This window comes from Acanthopagrus latus, chromosome 17, assembly GCF_904848185.1.
Source record: "Acanthopagrus latus isolate v.2019 chromosome 17, fAcaLat1.1, whole genome shotgun sequence".
In the NCBI taxonomy this organism is placed as follows: Eukaryota; Metazoa; Chordata; class Actinopteri; order Spariformes; family Sparidae; genus Acanthopagrus; species Acanthopagrus latus.
This window is the reverse complement of record NC_051055.1, coordinates 1,785,898-1,806,254: the sequence shown is the minus strand read 5'-3', so window position 1 is coordinate 1,806,254 and position 20,357 is coordinate 1,785,898. Positions and strand designations below refer to the sequence as shown.

General features: G+C 39.1%; 2 protein-coding genes across 3 annotated transcripts in view; one reads left to right on the top strand and one right to left on the bottom strand.

The window, feature by feature from the left end:
* Nucleotides 1-12,999, top strand: part of LOC119006792 (TGF-beta receptor type-2-like) — a 65,482-nt gene extending 52,483 nt beyond the window's left edge. The window contains exons 9-10 of one of the 2 annotated variants that reach the window (XM_037075861.1): nt 8,454-8,581; nt 9,744-12,999. In XM_037075861.1, coding sequence (XP_036931756.1) covers nt 8,454-8,581; nt 9,744-10,004 — 389 coding nt within the window. In that variant the 3' untranslated portion in view covers nt 10,005-12,999. Of the gene's footprint in view, nt 1-8,453; nt 8,582-9,743 lie in introns of those variants that run through there. The other variant, XR_005070893.1, reaches the window with a different exon arrangement.
* Nucleotides 13,000-13,445: 446 nt separating this feature from the next.
* LOC119005670 lies at nt 13,446-19,441 on the bottom strand. Its single transcript, XM_037073521.1, has 4 exons — nt 19,223-19,441; nt 18,341-18,569; nt 13,783-13,868; nt 13,446-13,679 (listed from the first exon to the last, which is right to left on the bottom strand). Exons 1-4 carry the CDS (start codon nt 19,439-19,441, stop codon nt 13,446-13,448), a joined length of 768 nt encoding a protein of 255 aa, XP_036929416.1.
* Between the last annotated feature and the right edge of the window lie 916 nt (nt 19,442-20,357).

Here is a 20,357-nt window from a genome sequence, read left to right as displayed (position 1 = left end):
GTGTGTTGCTGAATTAATCAATCAATCATACATTCAATAGATTAACCAACCAATCAACCAATCAACCAACCACTCGTTATTTGTATAGGGACAGTTCACAACAAAAGTCATCCCATGACATTTTCCGAGAAAGAGTGAGGAGAGACAAAGGGTAGGGGGAATGCAGATGGAAGCCACAACAATAATAACAGTCATATCAACTTAAACATGAATATTAATAGTACTAAAAGTATAATAATTATTATCAGTAGTATTATTCATGTTTGGTAGATCATTAAACTCTAACCAAAGTTAGAAAATTAATGCTTTAATCTTCCACGTTAATGCAACACTGGCTTGCCTTGGTCATGATTTAGTTCCTTCACATGCTTCAATCACTGTGTTTACATGAGGGATGGAATACCAAAGCACATCTCTCTCTCTCTCTGTCTGCATAGCATGTGTGATTGCGAGTAGAGGAAGGAGGGAGGGCGGATTGTCACCTAGTTGATTGATAGCATTGTTCTCTTGGATGGATTTTTAAAAATCTATGTTTATATACACTTATACATACAGAGTATTTAATTCGAAAAGATTACTGAATGATTTTATACCATGTACCAACACAAGTGTAAGCACAATTAAATGATGTTCAGATTGTGTGGTGTCTGTGGTAATACAATACCTTTGTCCAATCACCAGTTGTGAGAATACTCCTTAGTGTGATTCTATTGTAAAAAAGAAAATGGGGCATAAAATCCATATTTCTTCTTTTGTGTAAGTTTAGCCAAAAACAATGCAAGGCTTCAACAGTGAAACAAATGATACATTCTAAAGTTAGTCAGCTTTCAAAATTCCCTTTTAATGTTTCCACAGACAGTGTTAGAATCAGTTCACACTTGTAGGACAAAATACTTGCAACTAACTTAAATGTGACTGCCAGGACACACATATCTACTGGAACTGAACTGCCTCTTAAACTTAAGCTGAACATAGCCTAATTGGATAAATTAGTTTGCACTGAAACAGAGCCTTTGGTAGCCATCCTAGACTGCAGATGTACAATAAATCCAGGAGGCATATGTTGTAGAACTTTTTTGCCACTCTCTTTATTAGTTTCACACCATCTTCGCATACTAACAACTACAACCTCATATTTTTTGCTAGAGGAAGTGATCCCCTTTGACACAGTTGCAAGGCAATCATGACAACAGACTCAACAACAGATGGACTAAAATAAAGGGAGAAATGTAGTGCACAGTGTGAGCAAACCAACAAAATCAGGCTGGCATGGTGCTGTGCCTTTGAAACACTCCCGGTAGAATATAATGTTGTGTGGAGGACGGATCTAGGCCTGTCTATGTCTCAGTTTGGGATTGTGAGCATGTGTGTGTCCTGTCTCTCCACCCCAGCAACAAGGGACAGAATAATACTACCCTGTGTTGGCCTTGTTGCTGTGGTCAGTTATAGTACATTCTCTGTGTGTCACTGAGCATTTAATTTACGTATCCCGAATTAGCCTGCAGGGCGTGGAAGGGCCTACATGTTATGTCTGAGTTGAGGGTTATGCAGGATAATGGAGAAGGGCAAAGAGTTTGCACTGTGCCATGGTTTGTGGACTGAGAAGGGAGACAGCCTTTGGCAACAACTGGTGAGGGCGTGATGGTTATAGCCTGCTTGGACAAAGGACAAGACATTTCAGAGTAAAAAGAACATTTTGACTGTTTGAGAAATGTGCTTATTACTTTTTTGACAAGAAACAGATGAGTAGATATATACCAGTCTATTATGTGTTTCAAACTCTGGAGCTGAGGCCAGGAGGCAATTTGCTGAGTTTTTATTAGCTTACCACATTGTTTCTCTTCTTCTCTGATAGGTATATCAACATAAACAGAAAAAAAGTGCTGAACAGATAACTAGTTGCTATTTAAGAGCTTCCTTAAACCACAAGTTGTCATTTCTACATTTATATTTGAACACCTATAAGATAGGTGTTATAGCATATTCTGGCATTTTCGAGACTGATATTATTCTTACAATGTGTTTACTTCTCAGATTAAAAACAAGTAAAAATCATAAAAAAATGTGCTTATTTTAGGTTATTAACTGTATTTTTAAAATTATTTTATTGGGATGATGAACAAAATCAACATCACCATATATGTGTGGTCATGAGAAAAGTTTTTTTCTGGCAGAAAGGCTTTAGGAAATCAGGTGACATAGCACAATAAGCAACAAAGATTTTTTTTGGTCACAGAAAGGTTAGGTTTAGGCAACATGGTGAGTTTTTGGGAAAAGTCCATACTTTTGGTTAAAATAGATCCTTTCACAACATTAACCATTTGTTAGAAAGGCTATCTGTTAGAAAGTCCTGAATTCAAACATCTCACATGTGCATGTATCAGAGTTAGCTAAATGACTGTTTAGTCTGATGTAACATTTACTATTTAAGGGCCCAATGTTTAGGATTTATAGGAATCTTTTGGCAGAAAGTGAAACCAACAACCAGCTCTTGTATTAATGGGTTCTGCTTTTATCGCCATTGGTTTATAAAACAAGTGGCCAGCAATGGAGCTGATATAGATGACTGTGAGCAGTAGGTGATTTGAGGGGGATGCTGTCCCCCTTGTTAGCAAAATTACCAAAAAGCATCCCCCTTGTTAACCTGCAATCCGTCTCCATCCCCTAAGCATCTGCTAAATGCCCTAAATGTAAATGGATTAGCCTATGCTCTCTACTTATCATGCTAAAAGAAATGTGCATACCAATCACCAGCCAATTAATCACAACTACTGCCTTGACATGACAATACTGCTTGTTATGCCCTCTAACTATCATACTAAAAGGAAAACATGCATACCCCCACTTACATCCTCAACCCACATCCGGGAACATTTTCACTTTTCCCATTAACTGAATTGTCTGTTGACATCCTCTTTGTGGACAAACTCATGGAATTTTATGTCAGTCTGATCAAATTAACTACATTTTTTGAAATAAAACTTTTAAATCAGTCAAATTTGACCAGAACACAATATTGAGGGTAGTATGTATAATGTCCATGTATGAAGAAAACACTCTGTTTCAGGCAGTGGTGTGGTTGAGGGAATACCACCTGTCTGTGCCCACTGCAACAAGCCTGCTGTCTCGACTACCACACTCACCCAGTGTTGTAAAATTACAACACATATATAACAAGCTCTAAATGAAATTTGATGAATCTATTTCACAATAATTACATATGTACATGTTCTAGACATTGTAATGACAACAACTTGAATTTGATGAATTTGGTCCAATGAAACAAAGAGATGTTGTTCAAAGGAAACCTTGAGAGGTTGTGTGAGTTCATGGCCATTAGGCGGGAATATCCAGTAGCATTGTGAGACTTAACAATAGGACCCAATGACAATGTAAATATGGTAAAAAAATAAGATAAACTGTAACTGCAAGCAGTTATGAATGGGGGCCAAGCCCCCCCGTGCGACTCAGACCCTGTGCACCGCAGAACCCACCCATCATATATATATATGATTCAGGATAGTATTAGGACCAATAGATTGGGCTAGATTGACTGGCCTACTACCAAGCCAGGAGACAGAAGAGCGGCTCTGGAGGATGAAAGACCCTGACAGAAGCAGCAGAAGACTGGGAGAGGAGCCAAAGACGTTGGTGCATTTATCTGCAAAACTATAACTTATAAATCGCTGAAAACAGACATTACAAGAACTACTGTGTGAGTTAACAGTTGAGTCAAGCACGAAGAACACATCTTACAAGGCCAGTCAATCAGAGACAGAGTAGGGTGGGTCTTGCAAGCAAGATCCATTACTTCCAGCATTCCATCCATTTCTACAGGAGCCCAAAAGTCACAAACAGAGCAACCTTTTAAATGAAGATGAAGTAGACAAACTGTTATGTAAGCACAGGGCAACAATGGAAGCAACCAAACACAGGAAATGAAAAAGACAGTTTAGCACTATGTATATGTATAGAAACAACTGACACAAAGCAAACATGTTATGCAGACACTGCATGCAGTTAAAGCCTGTTCATGGTTGCTTCACTTGTATAAGGGGAAGTTTTTGTTTTGATGAGAAGGTGTTGTTCATCAGAGATTCTACAGGTTCTACTTCTACTACTTCTTATGTTATAGTTTGTATTGCCTAAATGTGGGATCTGTCTCTTGTTGGGAGACACAAGTCTGTTGAATGCCAAACACAAAGCTGTGTTTCATCAAGATGGCATGTCCCAGACAGTGTAGCCAGTCACATAGGTTTCTGCTACCCTCCAGGCCACAAAGATTTTAGACAAATAATCTGAAAAGGAAACTGTTCGAAACCACTTTTCGCGCCTTAGATGGGATCTACCAGGACTTTAACCATCAGCCCCAGACAGCAAAGGGAAGCTGAGACTGAGGCTGTGGTTGTAGTCTCTTGTGAAATCTGTTCTTAAACCACAGAAGACATTTTTCTCATAGTTTCCAAATGTCCGGAGCTGCTGTAGGTATGCGGGCTGCACTTAATGTGTAGATGGCAGTAATGATCTGTGTGTCTGTCTACTTCCCTCATGTCCCGGATATCATCAGAAACTTGATGATGAAGTTGTAGAAGCCCAATCATCATCTGGATGAGACCTTTCTCTACTTAGTCATGCCTTCATGCTTAGAAAATACACCACCTCCTTTTATTTCTGTTTTCAACGTTCTCTTGTTTGGATAAGCTCACTCTGCTGTTCCTTTTTTTCAGGTGTATCCAGTTCAGGAAAATATGTTGTATTAATACTAGCTCCACAGTAGGAGATCCAAACAGCAGAGAGCTGAGGACAATACCATTCCTGGCACCAAAAATCCTCCAGCGGAATGGACCTGGCCAGGCAGGATCCTGTTTGAAAATACTAAAATGGGGGAAGTTCCACATGTCAAAAACAGGAAGTCTGGCCCTGCAGACTCATCTTTTCTGCACACAGTCTTAATCCCAACCCTCCAACGTCCTGTCCAGGGGTTCCTTTTTAACTTGTGGCAGACACAGCAGGGGCCTGACTTAAATGACACCACAGCAGCTTTTCCTAGATTTCATTATAATATACCTTTCAGTTGAAAATAATCTCACAGTGTTTTATATATACATTTACACTTAAACTGATTACTTGTATGAAAAAGGTGAGAATGACACTACCCCACTGGGAGGGTCCAGAGACATGTTCCCCCGGAAGAAAACTTTGATGCTTTTAAATATGAAATATTCAATCTGATGCATTTTGAGAGAGAAATCAAGCAGAATTACAAGACAGTATGAATGTATAATACAGTATCTATCTATACATGGTCACATTATGCTATATAATAAATGAGACTGACAACTTGTCTCATGAAATGTGCAACAGCACAACTTTATAGCGCAATCTGCCGCAGAATGAAAAAAGCAAACCCTTAAAGAGTGTGTTTTGACAAGAAGAATATGGGTTTTGAAAAAGTTGCTTTCTCTCTGCTTGGAAGAAAGGTGCTGGCCACACTGTGTGTTGATGCTATGACCTGCACCTTCTTCTTGTGTGCTACTGTTTGACAGTGTGTCTGCAGTGCATGGCTGCCCTTGTTTGCATAGTTAATAGCTGTATTTATACTGGGCAGCAAGCTGCCAATTTGGCTTTCCTTTTTGCGGCCAGGTCTGCAGATTTAGTCAGAAGGTGGTAAATTGGAGGTCTGTTTTGGTCCGCCAATTTGCCACCTTGTAGGGTACACTTTTTTCCACCTCCATTGCTATCTAAATCCGAGACGTCATTGCACTGTTGTGCGACTCACAGGCGGGGAGTTTTAAAACCAGGAAACAGCTGATCACAGCGGTCAGTCCATCACTTCATCCGCGGACATCAAGATGAGCAACTGGACAGCTGCTGAGATCCGGGAGATGCTAGCTTCTCCTTGGTCTCTGTAGCTGTTTGGTTGTCCGCTTGCTGTTGTAGTGGCAAGCTACTAACGGTCGCTACTTTCAAATTAAAAGCCCCTCCGCTAAGAACCCAGTTCTCAACTCCAATGGGGTGCAATGTAAAGCTCTTATTTTTAAGACAAATTTGATGTCTTTATGACAGAAAACACAATGTGCTTACTGATCTTCCTGAACACATCTGCTAGATGGAAATTGAAAATGAGTTGTAGAGATTTTAGAAAAGTTGTTTCTATCGAATCCAAGGCTCCCCTCAGGCGCATATGTTCGCAGTTCCCGTCCATAATTATTAATACGTCAAAAGCTGTTGCTGCTGTCCTGTATCCTCCCTGTGTATTTCGTCATCTTATTTAATCCATTAAAAAGTGCATGGCAGGTACGCCCACAGAAATATGCCTCAAATCATTGCTGATGCCAGAGATGCTCACAAGTCTTTTTTTGCAAGTCAGAATGTGGACTACTAAATTATCGGACCATTTTTACAGTCATGCCAAAGCCAGCACAATGTGAGCAAGTGTGGCAAGCATACACTAATCTTACCAAAATATTCAGCCACCAACAGACTCTTATTTGGCAAGCAACATTAAATGTCTTATTATCCTAAACTAAACATGTTTGCTAACCATCCATAAATGCTAACGTTAACTGACTAACTGACCTATCCAGATGTTTTCAGGTGCTTGATAAAGTTTGACATGATCCATCCAGTGTCATTTATTTTGATCACACAGGCGTTGCATTTGGCAGTTCTTTTGTTTGGGCCTTGTGTGAAGTCCTTATAGACAAAGGTGATGACAAGTGGCACAGCAGCTCTCAGTGTGCTCGCCAGTATACATCATCATCTGTGGCCAGACAAAGTGTGTTTGCAAGTGAGTCTGAGTTGAGTCATAAATCTTTTGAATATGAGCCTAAGACAAGCCTCAAGTCTCTGTGTTTGGCGACTTCAGTCAGACTCGAGACTCTCTTTGCAAGCTGTATCCTTTTTCTCCTCCTACCCCTAACTTTACCCCTGAATAGTATGATAGTATGGGTATTGGAATGCAGGGTGTTTCTCCCGTGTTTCTCCACCTCACTAAGAGCCTACGCTGCACCTTATTCTCTCATTCATTTAGTTTGTACTTTTATCCAGTCAAAGTTAAGTCTTCTGCTTAGTTTCTGTGCCTGTGCTGTTTTGCCGTTCCTGCTGTTCCTGTGACCAAGATTAAAACTTCTTCCATTACACTCCCTGTCTGCCATCTGCATTTGGGTTCTCCTTCTCTGCTTCACCATGATGCATAAAAAGTTAGTCAGTTGGACTGTAGTTTGCATCCAGTTGATTGATTGTGATCCTAGTGTGACTTTACATCTCAACCATATAAAACAAAACAAAACAATATAATAATAATAATAACATTATTATTATTATTATTGTTAATAATAATAATAATAATGATAATGATAATAATAATAATAATAATAATAATAATAATAATAACAACAACAACAACAACAACAACAACAATAATAATAATAATAATAATGATAATAATAATAATAATGACACAAATAGGTTCTTGCTTTTGACCCACAATTAAGTTTCCAAAAGTTTGTGCACCACTAATCTAAAAATAGGATTAACTCACTAACTGAAAAATATAGTTTTTGCAGTGTGCTACAGGCTCATTCACACCGATTAAAAGTGAAGAAATCCAAAGCTTAAACAGCCGCTGCCGCAGATCCATTTCAACTGGGAAAACTAATTAAATACCTGGTTAGATTATTGATGTTTCAAAGGTTAACTTCAACCTTAGTATTAGGACTGCTTGTGGAATTTAGATTTGATTGCAAATCACTTCTATATTCCAATCTCAATAGATGAGTGGGAACACCACCTGTTGATGGGATAAGGAATGTCAAGTTAATAAGTAATATAGCCAACTTTACCAAAAAAAGAAAAAAAAATCACCAACATACACATAAAAGATGGTGCGCACAATATGGAAATATGCTTATCATATTCTGGCTCAGATGGGTAAAGGAAGATGACTTGGGAGCAACAAGTGTCTCATTTCACAGCAACTGTGAGATACTGAGAGCCCTCTCTTTAGTACTGAAGACAGACTGCAGCTGTTGCAAGTTCAGTTTCATGAGGTCTGGAACCAGTCCCGGAACTTTGTTTTTCATGGTTTTGACATTTTGCTCTCTTTTTTTCCCTTGCTGGTTCATCTGCGTGACACCCTTTAAAAAAGAAAAAAAAAATCAGAAAAAAAAATACTTTTTTGATTTTGCTGTATGCTATGATCATAGCTCAGTTGGCCACCTGTTTGACTCTCATCTAAAAAAAATCTAAATTAAATGACATGACATTTGTGTGTTCATGGTGAACTGAGCCAGCTCATCTACATCTTGTTATCATCAGATAACTTGCCAGGCAGTGACAGACACAAGATGGCATGGACAAAAATGACCTAAGGAACGCATACCTTGTGCAGTTGGTACTCGGTGTTGATTTGCACTCAACAACTAATCCATGATCTGTGTTTGTGTTCACAGAGATGAAGGAGTACGAGCCTCCATATGGCTCAAAAGTGCGAGAGCACCCCTGTGTGGAGAGCATGAAGGACAATGTGCTGAGAGACAGAGGAAGACCTGAGATCCCAGACACTTGGCTCAGGCATCAGGTACGTGCTGCTGTATTGGAATGACATTTACATACAATACGCAATGTGGACGTGTGGTGTTATTGATCATTCTCTAGGTATTACCTGTTTTATTTTATTCATTTCTACATGGACAAAGCACATTAATCAACATCACTATAAATAGGGTAGCCAAAATGCTAATTTCAGATGTTGAATTCATGATTGATGAATATACCATCTTATGCTAATATTTTCATTTAGAAGGTATATGATGAAACACATAGTATTTAATATATATTTGAACCAAAGAGTAAATACGACACATCATTATTATGACTGCACAGACTCAACTTTACAAAAATAGATACATCAATCACAAATGATGTAACCTTAACTGACCAAAGTCAAAACATGGCGATGGTGGAGGATGTTGTGATAGTGTCTCTGTTGTCTGTAAGGCCATTAAAAACGTTGGAATTTGTCAACTGATGTCATTTTGAGTTCTTTTGAATGTCGGCCATTCTTCAAACTTCTTGATTGTTACCCATGGTCCTTTTACTAGAATTATTGGCTACACTGCACCCTATGATTTCTGGTGGTATTGCTCAGTTTTTTCCACATCGGTAAGCTTTCAGAAAACATGCACAAATATGGCTGAAATTAAATCAGAGTACATATAGACGGCTCTGTCTGTTTCCATATGCTTTTCTAAACCTGTGCATAAATTAACCTGAATGGGGTCACAAGCTAAAGAGTTTGTGAACTGCTAGTTTAATCTAAAATCTTATATCTATAATATATTCAATTTTACAAGTATACTTGTATCTTATCTTCTTAATAGGGTTTTTTAACCATTACCAACTACATAAGCATTGACTGTTCTCTCTGGGGTCAAACTAACATATAGTCTTATGCCTTTATACACACTACGTCCATGTAAACACAACAAAGAGCAAATTAACATCCAAGAGAGAATAAGAGCAATATCATTGTCATCCTTTTAAGAAACACAAGTGAATAAGTAAACAACAATTCCCCAAAAGGATGAAAGCAAACCTCATTTCTGCATTACATAAGTAAATACATACAACCAGGATACTCTGATGAATGATGCTTCTCTGAGAATGTTTACCCAAACAGTCCTAAAACTTGAATTTAGTGTGGCGTCTGAGATTACTTGCTCTTTCCATCCCCATGACAGGGTGTTGCAGTGATCTGCGCAACCATCATGGAATGTTGGGATCACGACCCTGAGGCCCGACTCACTGCCCACTGTGTTGCTGAACGCATCTTTGAGTTGGAGGACGAGCTGGACAAACTGTCCAGATGCAGCTCCTCAGAAGAGAAGATCCCTGAGGAGCTGAAGATGCCCATAGAGGTGGAGATGCCAGAGGAGATGGGTAAAATCACAGAAATACAGGACATCATAGCCATGGACTGCTCTGTGTGTGACGAGAAGTGAGAGGAAGATCTGAGGGAGATTACTCTATTCATTCTACTTTGATAGGATGGAGGAAAGATCTTGAGGAGTTAAGGTCCAGGCTACAGGACTTTGAGTTGAGTTGCAGAGCCATATCTTCTAGGCCAGCTGAGAGGGATGCTGGGTTATGCTCTCAGACTTCAGTACTTCTAAAATGTAACAACTTGCCTTAATCAGATGAAAAGCCAAAAAGCTCAAGTAAACTGGAAGCTTACAAAGATTTGTTGGGCATGGAGGCACTAAGAGTTTTTGCTCTCTTTATTAAAAAACAAAGGCAATAATTATTAAACCAAAGACATTTGATGTGCGCTTCACCCTGTAATACTGACAGATATAGCATATGTTCATGTATTGTCATATGTTGGAGTTAAGGTGAGTTGATGCCTAAACGTGCCTTTGTCTGTACAACTTTGAGCCAGCAGATATATTTCCTTAACATTACTGATGCTGTGGACTCCATCTTCTACAGCAGGAATCCAAATTACTGTGTGTGCGTGTGTGTGTGTGTGTGTCTGTGTCTGTATCTACCCTGTTATACTTAAACTTTGTTTGCCAGGTAAAACAAGCACTATGTACATAAAGACAATAAGTGTATATATGTGACAATCAGTCAAAAGAGGGAAAGTAATGTTTTATATCTATATCAACAAAATACTGAGAAGATTGCCAAGATCTTGGCTTACCCTGCCTTACATACATTATGTGTTATATGTGAATCTTGTAAATCGTTCATGAATTAATTATGTATACATAGACTCTCTCCTTACTTTTCTGTAAACCAACCAAACCTGGGAGTAAGATATGATCTTGTACATTTTCTTTGTTATTCAACACCCCTATCTTTTATTTTGCTGGACAGACAAGATAGGGTGAATTTGTGAAGTTTTTCAGTGCCTGCCATGCAAGGTGTTGACCAGCAGTACCTTGCCCAAGAACACTTTGACATGCTGACCAGGGGAATAAAACCAGCGACCTTCCAATAAAATGCCACAGGCTCTACCCCTGAGTCACAGCCAGTGGTGTAATAGTCACTGGAGAAGTGGTTGTACTCTCAATTTTTCCCCTTCCACCTACCGTAATTGATGTGTTTATCTGAAGTTGGGCCAGCATTGGCTTTGGCTGTGGGCAAAGAGGCAGCATCTCCTTCACTGACAGCATCCTCTCCAACAGGGGTGGGGGGCAGAGCGGGCATCAACGTTGGGCTTAACTGTACCGGTGTAGCATCACTTACATTAGCTGAGCTGCTGGATGATGTTGATAAGTGAGGACATTAATAATTCTGAAATGAAATTCATCCTCATCTTACCGGTTGATTACAAATCCTGAAGGCAGTTCGTTTATTTGTCATTATACAACAAAGGGTTGCAAAACAAAATGAAAGTTCTGTACTCCTGCGTGATCCATAGTTAGAGACTATTCAAAATATTGGGATATTTATAGTAAGTGTTTCACCTGATTGCATATATGCACCCATAACCCAATATGTTTAACTTATTTTGAGTATTGCATATGGTTATTTGTATATACTTGATGACGTGGTGCATATTTTTAACAGCAGCAACAAGATTGTGATGGTTTTAGTCACTATGTAGTTATGATGGAGGCCTACAGAACAAATAACAATCCCAAAGTAATACCAGACTACTTCATCACATCACTTGCGTGCTTGGATGAATGCCCAGATAAACTGCAAACGGACATAGGCATGGAAATTGGGCACATCAAAAAACTTGTTTGTCTTTTTGTGCAGCAACCCCACTGATAGTTTTGAAATCCAAAGTTTCATTTATGTACCAGCAGACTGAATCATGGTGGTGAAAGTGCACAGTTTTGGATCAATGTTTTCCAAACCCTTCAGGATGACAGGTTACTTTTCTGATGATATCAGGGATGGAAGCCAATTCTACTTCCTGAATCTTGTTACCCCTGTCTTCCTCTCCTTAATTCACCTGAACTGAAATAAACAAAGTCATATGTAAGTAAAGTTTTGATCAGAGCACATGAGGGAAAGGTTAACAGGACAAGGAGGAGATAACATGTTTTTTCCTCTTTCCATAACACAATTACACACATTGGTGTAACGTAACAAAGTACATTTACTCAAAAACTTTACTTATGTTCAAATCTGAAATATTTATATGTCTATTCAAGCAGTTCCATATTATGTAACTTATACTTGCACTTCACTACTGAGAGATTTTTTTTTTTTTTTTTGCGCCACTACACTACGACAGCTTTAGTTACAAGTTACAGATCAATATTTTTCACCCCGTACCTTTGGAGTTAAATTCAGAACAAGAGAAGACAAAAACATTTGCCATGCTGTCATTGAGATCTACAATAAGAACCTAAACCAGAGGCAACTGGACTCCTTCTTACAAAGTTATGAATGAAAATGTGAAACATTTACATTTAGCTCCACTTAGAGAGATGTAATAGGCAATAGCCGGTAACACTATCCATCAATTTGCAAACGTTATGTAAATAGACTGGCATTTCTCCAATAACGAAAACAAACATGTATCTCAGATATACTTCATACAAGAAAAGTGCAAAGGCAGGCGAACGGTCTACCTATTTTGACTCACACTGTTCCATAGATGTATGGCACTGAGGACGATCTCAAAACAACAGACATGGATGAGCTGGCCATCTGTAAGGCAGAGTACACACCCAAAGGCCAAAATCCATGTGATGAAACTGTTTTTTATTTCTGCTGTCTTCCTGTCTTCTGATGCAGGGAAAGAATGGGATACTTCTACAGATGCATTTTCAGCTGCTGAACTGTACACCTTATTGAGAGCTGAAATTGTCTGATGGTAGAAAATTGTCTTTGCAGTGGCTGGTTTATTACCAACAAGTTATAGTTGTCAAGGCCTTACTTTTGATGCAGTGACAAACATTATGTTATGAAACAACATCAATGTAAGAAAACTGAATAAACTTGTTGTATTATTAAAGGTTTTAGTATTGATGACACACTGTGCACTTCATTTCTCAACAAATTAATTGGGCAGTAGAATCACTAGAATATTAACCTGTTAAATCAAAAATGTACCATAGAAATACTGTAAAGACAGGCTGTGGTATTGACCTGCAAGTCTTGATTTGGTTCATTAGCAATAAAAAAAATGTCTATTTATTAATACATTTTTTTGTTTACTAGAATAGAAAAAAAAATACATTTGTTATATTACCAGGACTCCCAGTGACTCATTTTGGACAAAATGCACAAAAACATCACCTACTTCATTGAACAACTTGTGTTCAGTAAAACAAACATGGGCAAAACATGCCAGTGGTGGTCTGAGGTAGTAAGAAAGAAAGAAAGAAACTGGAGAAATCATGAAGAACATTTGCAAAGTGCAAACAAAAAAGGTAATGAAACAATTTAGCAACCACTAATAGTGTTGCGCTCTGTAGTTAAAAGAGGACACAAATGCAGATATAGGTGTTGATCTTGTTTTTGCAAGAGTCTTTGTTGAATTGGCAGGGAGAGACGGAGAGGGTGGCTGGTGCTTCCGGTGAAATCTCCGTGGAGGAGTGTGGCGGCGGACGCTTGGGAGCGGCGGACCACTGACACCGGAGGACCGGAGCGCTGGCTCGCCAGAGGGCGGAGAGCGGCTGCTGGCAGTAGGGGTGCAGAGGGCTGGGTGGCTGAGTCAGAGAGCACAGGAGGCCGGCAAGGCGAGTACACTAGAGAGGACACGAAGAAATAATTGATTAAATCCCTGATTTGATCGAAGTCAAAGTAACTGACGGTTGAATCTGGAGCCAAGTACCACATCGGAGAGATACAATCATCTGGCAGCGGGTCGAGTGTGGAGCATGGTGCTATCAGCGCCTCTGAAAATATAGAAAATGGAAAAACACAACACCCCAAGCACTGCACAATAGAGGAGCATGACAAACAGGCCTCTTCTGTAGTCAAATAGAGTATGGCATCATTGCAGGGGGCCTAATGTGTTAGGTCTATGAAAGTTATCCTGTCCCCCATAGGGAGCGGTGGGTGCTCTCGCCATCCACCCTCCTGCTGGACCAGGGTCCAATCGCTGTAAAAATCACTCATAGGGATGGGTGTAGTTATTTTAGAAATAAGAAATAACAATAAATAAATAAATGATTAAATAAATAAATAAAACATCAATTATGAATTTCAATTGGTTGTGAAAATAATAATAATTAACTAAAGAAGGTGTGTCTGACAACGTTTCGACCCTCACTGGGTCTTTCTCAGGTCAATGGATAGAAAAAATAGGTCGTAGGTTGGCTGGTAAGAAGTCTGTATACCTTGATGAGCCTCCCCTGAAGCTCCCTCCTTTATATAGTCATGTTTTATTATTCTAATTTTAGAAATGTGTAATACACAATGACCTTATTTAAATATATGAATTAGTAAGCATATAACTTTAAGAGAAATAAAATATAGTGTTAAAGTTAGGTAGAAAAGGGTTTGTAGCTTAGTTCCCTGGATAGGAGCAATCCTCCGTCGACCTGTTAGTCGTTGTTGTTTGTTAGATATAAGCTATTGCTGATATGTAGATGATTCTCATATATGACTGCACCTGTCAATCCGGAGATTCTGTTCGGTCAAATATGGATGAACTGCTGAGTATCTGATTGTCATAATAGATGTAAGGTCCTGTGATTATAATGCCATATAGATGCAACTGTAAGAGTTGGAAAATGCAGATGACGCTATTAATAATAATAATATAAAAATTAAATATTATGTTATCCTTGGTTGCAAACTTGGTCTCCCACATGGTGGGCAGACTAATGACAGCCTGCACCACCTCTCCCCATAATGCCCTAACATTAGAGGGCTTTATAAGATAGCCCTAATTAGTCGTGAGGTTCTGAGAAATGAAGAGAAGAAAAATGGGAGAAAGGACAAAGAAGTGGAGAAGAGAAATGAAAAAAGAGGAGAATAAATGCAAGTGCAAACATAAAAATTTACTAAACAGGGACAACACAAGCATAGAGACATCCACGGGACATAAAAAAACAGAGTGCTGTGTGTGGTAGAATAAATATTATAAATAATACTGATGATAATACCAAACTAGACTCGAATTCACAAAATGTCCGCAAATAAAAAAGGGTGTGGCAGGTGTCTTGGGAGTAGATGGCGGCAAGATTGGGGGTTAGGGAAGGGGAAACAATCCCTTCTCCCAAAGGAGAGGAAAGGTGCGCCGTCATTCCTCCCATCAGACCACCCGTAGTCCCGGTCCCTGTAGGGTAAACCTACGGCCATAGCGGACCTCTGTCAATCCATCCATGATTTGTTTTCTCTTTTTATTGTTTTATTATAATCTAAATGAATATGTTTTTAAATCTCAAAAATGAACTAAAAGAGTTTTCCCGAATGGGGAAAGTAAAATACGTAAAGTTACGTAGACTGTTTTTTTGTTTTGTTTTTTTAAATAAAAAAACTAAAAAAAAAACTAAAATTGTTTTCAATGAATTACGTTTAAATTATTTTTTAATCTGCAAAAGAAGGTGTGCCAAAAAATGACGTTTCGACCTTTAATAGGTCTTCTTCAGGTCTGCAGCACACAAAAAACTATAAGGCTTGCTCTATGTCTGGCTGGTATCTGGCTGGTAGATGTGCATCCATCAATGTCCAAAGCCAAAATGAGCTCTGTGACTGATGCGCTCCCTTTTATAGCTCCCAAATGCCCATGTCTTAAATTTAGTGTTTTACCTTACGCACTGTTTCTTTTTTCATTTTAGTCCCACCCCTTTTCTGCTTATAATGATAATGTGAATTTATATTAATAATATATTATAAAAAGAATTAATTATTGTGTATAAAGTCATTAATAAAAATATGAATTATATTTTTAAAAGTTTTTATAAAAATGAATTACTATGATGAAATTTTTGATATTGCTATTTTAAGAAATTATGAAATAAAGTTAAATGAAATTTTAAATATTTATAATAATTATGAATTTAATGTATTATTTCTTAAAGGGGTTGGAGTTAGAATAAAAAAAAAAACAGATTAGGATTAGGGTTAGGTAAAGTGGAAAAGTACTCAGAGTCTCTCCCTATGTTGACCAACAACAACATAGTTTGTGTGGGAGACAGAGGGTTAGGGTTAGGGTTGCTCCTTCCACAGAGGAGCAGTGGAGCCGGACCAGGAGTGGAGGTGAGTACAGGTGAGTTTATGTGAATGTATGCAGGACCAGAGTGAAGAGATGAAGAGCGGGACGAGTAGTGGGTACCTCACTACATGCCAGGATGATAGGGAAGAGTGAAAACTATCACAGACCAGGACTGGCTGACAATTTTCAGAATGTGAAAAGGCAGTTTCAGTCTACTGTGCAACACTCTCGATCCCTGGCTAACACGCCAAAACACTATATACAGGCAGGCAGTGCCTGTAGACATTTGTGTGGCAATTTGTATATGGAGGTTAGCCACTAACCTAGAGTACAGGTCTAACTCACACCTGTTTGGTGTTGGATATTAACATGTTGCTCTATCACGCAGGAGGTTGTGAGTGCTATACATGCTGTAATGAAGCCTCAGTACATTAAGCATCCCTCTGCAGCAGAGTTCAGGCTGGTAGTACAAGGTTTTCGAGACAGATGGCGATTCCCTCAAGTGGCAGGAGCAATAGATGGAACCCATATTAAGATCAGCGCTCCACCTGACACTCATCTTGTTACTACCATCGAAAGGGAGACTATTCAATTATTTTGCAGGGTGTGGTGAACCCTGGGATGAGATTTTGGGACATTAATGTTGGGCGACCAGGCAAGATACATGATGCCCGTGTGTTCTCCCTCTCGTCACTGTATGAACTTTGCAGTGCAGACACTCTTTTACCACACTGGACTGAAACATGGAGGGGGTTGACGTGCCTCTTTGTCTGTTGGGTGATTTGGCCTTCTCTCTGCTAACTTGGCTCATAAAACCTTACCCAGAGGGGGGAAGAGTAACATCACAGCAGCTCAACTTCAATCACAGATTAAGTCAAGCCCATATGACAGTTGAGTGTGTCTTTGGGCGCCTCAAAGAACACTGGCATTGCCTCATAAAAGAATGTGGTGCCCACATAACTTTTGTCAGCCGCATAATGTCTGCTTGTTGTGTGCTGCATAATTACTCTCAGGTACATAATAAGGACTATTGTGAGAGGGATTACGTAAGACGTACAGAGGAGGAAGAGGGTGAGGGTATGGGACATCATGAGTGGGGGTATGCACAACAGCAAAACAATTACATCAGAAATGCACTTTGTAGCTACTCTTCTATAATGTGAATGTTAAAAAACCTCACAAGAAATACAGGCTAGTGTTAGCTTCCCAAAGGGTGGACCAAAGTCTGCATATAATTTGAGTTCAGTATTCTTTATAATGTTAAAAAGATAGTTATGGGATGTTATTGGAGTTATAAGCTGTTATCTCCCTTGATGAATTCATTTTTACTCATTCATGTGTGTAAGTGCTACCATATTCTGAAGGCTGGAAACCTGTTTTTTGTGATTCAAAGTGGATGGAATGGAAACACTTTTGCTTTTAAATACTGTTTATGGCCTGTTTAACTTGTGACAAATGTAACATTGCCACATCAGTACAAAAAATGCTTTGTCTCCATTTAGAAAATAAAGCAGTGTTTTTTTTAGTAGATTGCATGAAATTACAGTTACAAAATTAAGCTTTAAGATTGAAATTACAATAAAAAAATAAAGCTTCACGTAGTATAACAATCAAAAATGAAGATTAGTAAATTAGAATGTCTGTTGTGCAAATACAAACTTAAACCTCTTTGTACTTCAATCACAAATACTCAAGAGTGCTTCTCTTTATATGATATTCACCTCATGTGTAGCCCAGAAGTTTGAAAAGAACAAACCTTGAAAATGAGGTACCATATTGCTTGGAAATCTAAACACACACAGAAGCCATAGTTCTTCATAACAAATCTGTCTATAACATTCTTTATAACACAAAACTATAAACAGAACCTTCTGCACAGCAATTCAAACAATGCAAGTAATGAATGTGTGCATTAAAGGCCTACACAGACAAAGCTTTCCTAATTTGATAAAAAAAAAGTGTTACAACAGTAGTCCTGCTTACTATGTATTTCATGTAGAATGGATGAGGTATTGGGATGCTCAGTTTGGGGGGATGGAGATTGTGCCTGGTGCTGATGTGGAGTGAGCATAGGCGGCAGGTCAGTAGGCTGTGTTGGCTGATACAGCTGTGGCATGGACCAGGCACTAGGTGCTGATGTTGATGGGGGTGTTGTGGTCCAGGGTGGTATTGTTGAGGAATGAGGTTGACCGGGATGCAAAGCACTTGCAAGAGTGCCCATTATTTGCAGAAACATCTGGTTGGTGGCCTGTTGCTGTGCCTGCATAGGATGAAATCTTCTCTTCTCAGCCTCCTGTTGTGCCCGAAGTATCCTCTCAAAAGCAGCAGCCTCTTCAGTCATCTGGCTCTGTTCAGCGCTGTGTATATTCTCCAGCATCCTTCTACTGTCAGCCATGTGTGTACGAAAATCATAATCAGATGGGCATGATTTAGCCTTTCTTTTTCAAGCCTGAGCTCTGGGAAAGGCCAGTCTCCCTCTTCTGGTGCACTCTTCACTGTCACTGCTCTCTGTGCTCTGAGCATCAGACACATCTGCATCAGCAGGGGTGTTAACAGCAAAATCAGTATCACAGGACACATTGCTTGAATCTCGCCATTTATTGAAAGAAACAATTTCTCTGTTACTCATGTCATAATACTGCAGGAAGAAATAAGACATAATGCATTATGCTGTTTACACAGTACTGTGTGTGTGTGTGTGTGTGTGTGATGTAATGTCCTAATGCCATCATTAAGGTAAATACATATTATCTAATAATTACAAAGTATACTACTGTCTATACCTTCAACATAACTAATGTAACTTGGTTGGTAGTGGCATAAAGTTGAATAAAGTCACCACCAACATCTGTGTCAGATGCGGGAGCCAGGCTAGCTGTGCTAGCATCATTAGCATAAGTGGAAGCGGATGATTTTGTTGAACTCTCATGTGACTCCACAACATCCACTGGATCAACGAGCAGTGTTGTCCCAAGTATTTTGTCCAGGCTGTCAAACCAATTAAATTTGTCCTTCTCTTTACCAGAACTTCCTGGGTTTTTTTTTTTAAGTTAAAAGTTTTTTTAGTTAGTTTTTTTCCCCAGGCACTTTAATGTACTCCTTACGAAGTATTTTTGCTTTGATGCAACACTGTGCAGCAGACCTCCGATACCCCCTTTCCCCAAGCCGTTTGCTAAAGAGTGACTGGATTTTGGTGTTTTTGTGTGTTGTCAAAAGTTGTGAGTTTATATAGTCGTCCGACCAAATCTCTATGAGGCACTGCACCTCCTCACGAGTCCACGTCTGTCGACGATTACTCGGATTCATCTTGATCGTGCTGCATGTTGTAGAAGCTTCTACCCATAATGCACAGCACAGCTGGCTACAGGAGGTGGTTTAGTACAAAACAGGCTCAATGGGCCCTGCAGTTGGGCCGGATCGAGGTTGGATCACATTCTCACCACAAACGAACCGTACCAGAGTTTGTTTAGAACCGGACCGAGACCACGTCTTCAAGGAGGTCTCGGTCTGTTTGTTTTGGTCCGCACCCGAGTGTGATTGATGTGTTCACACCTTCCGAAACAAACTGCACCAAGGGAGTAAACGCTCCAGGATTCGATTCAACTGAAAATGCCCTAAAAGGATGTAGAAAACTCCTTCCCATGTCATTTTGTTAGCAATGGCACCACATGGAAAGACCTCAGAAAGAAAAACATTTCTTTACACTGCAAAGGTGAAGGCTACAAGAAGATCAGCAAAGCTTTACTTATCAGTCAGAATACTGCAGCAAAAGTGATACAAAAACTTAAAAAAGATGGAACTGCAACCATCTTGCAGAGACGTCCAGGTCATCAACGGAAGTTAACACCTCGACAGGAGCATCCTCTGATGAAAAGGGTTGAAGAAAATCGACATGCAAGTTCACTGCAGTTATCCAAGGTAGCATTAAATATATAATTTGTTAATGAGGGTAGAATAGCATCTAACTAGCTATTTTGTATCTGATATGATATTGTGTGTGATTTCTAATTAGATAAAGATCTTGTAAAATGGTGTCCAACAGTGTATCAGGATCTCCGATTTGGTTTGTAAATACAGTATAATTTGGTATAATAGTGTCTAAGTGAATTTCCTCCGGGATCAATAAAGTATCTATCTATCTATCTATCTATCTATCTATCTATCTATCTATCTATCTATCTATCTATCTATCTATCTAAGTATAGTTGACTATATTTTATCA

Excerpts from the sequence above, each read along its gene's own strand:
- LOC119005670 (XM_037073521.1), bottom strand. The coding sequence starts at position 19,441 with ATGAATCCGAGTAATCGTCGACAGACGTGGACTCGTGAGGAGGTGCAG. Across the intron at positions 18,570-19,222 it reads TTCGTAAGGAGTACATTAAA|GCTAAATCATGCCCATCTGA; the intron begins GTGCCTGGGGAA and ends TGAAAAAGAAAG. Across the intron at positions 13,680-13,782 it reads ACTTGGCTCCAGATTCAACC|CCACCCAGCCCTCTGCACCC; the intron begins GTCAGTTACTTT and ends TCTCTGACTCAG.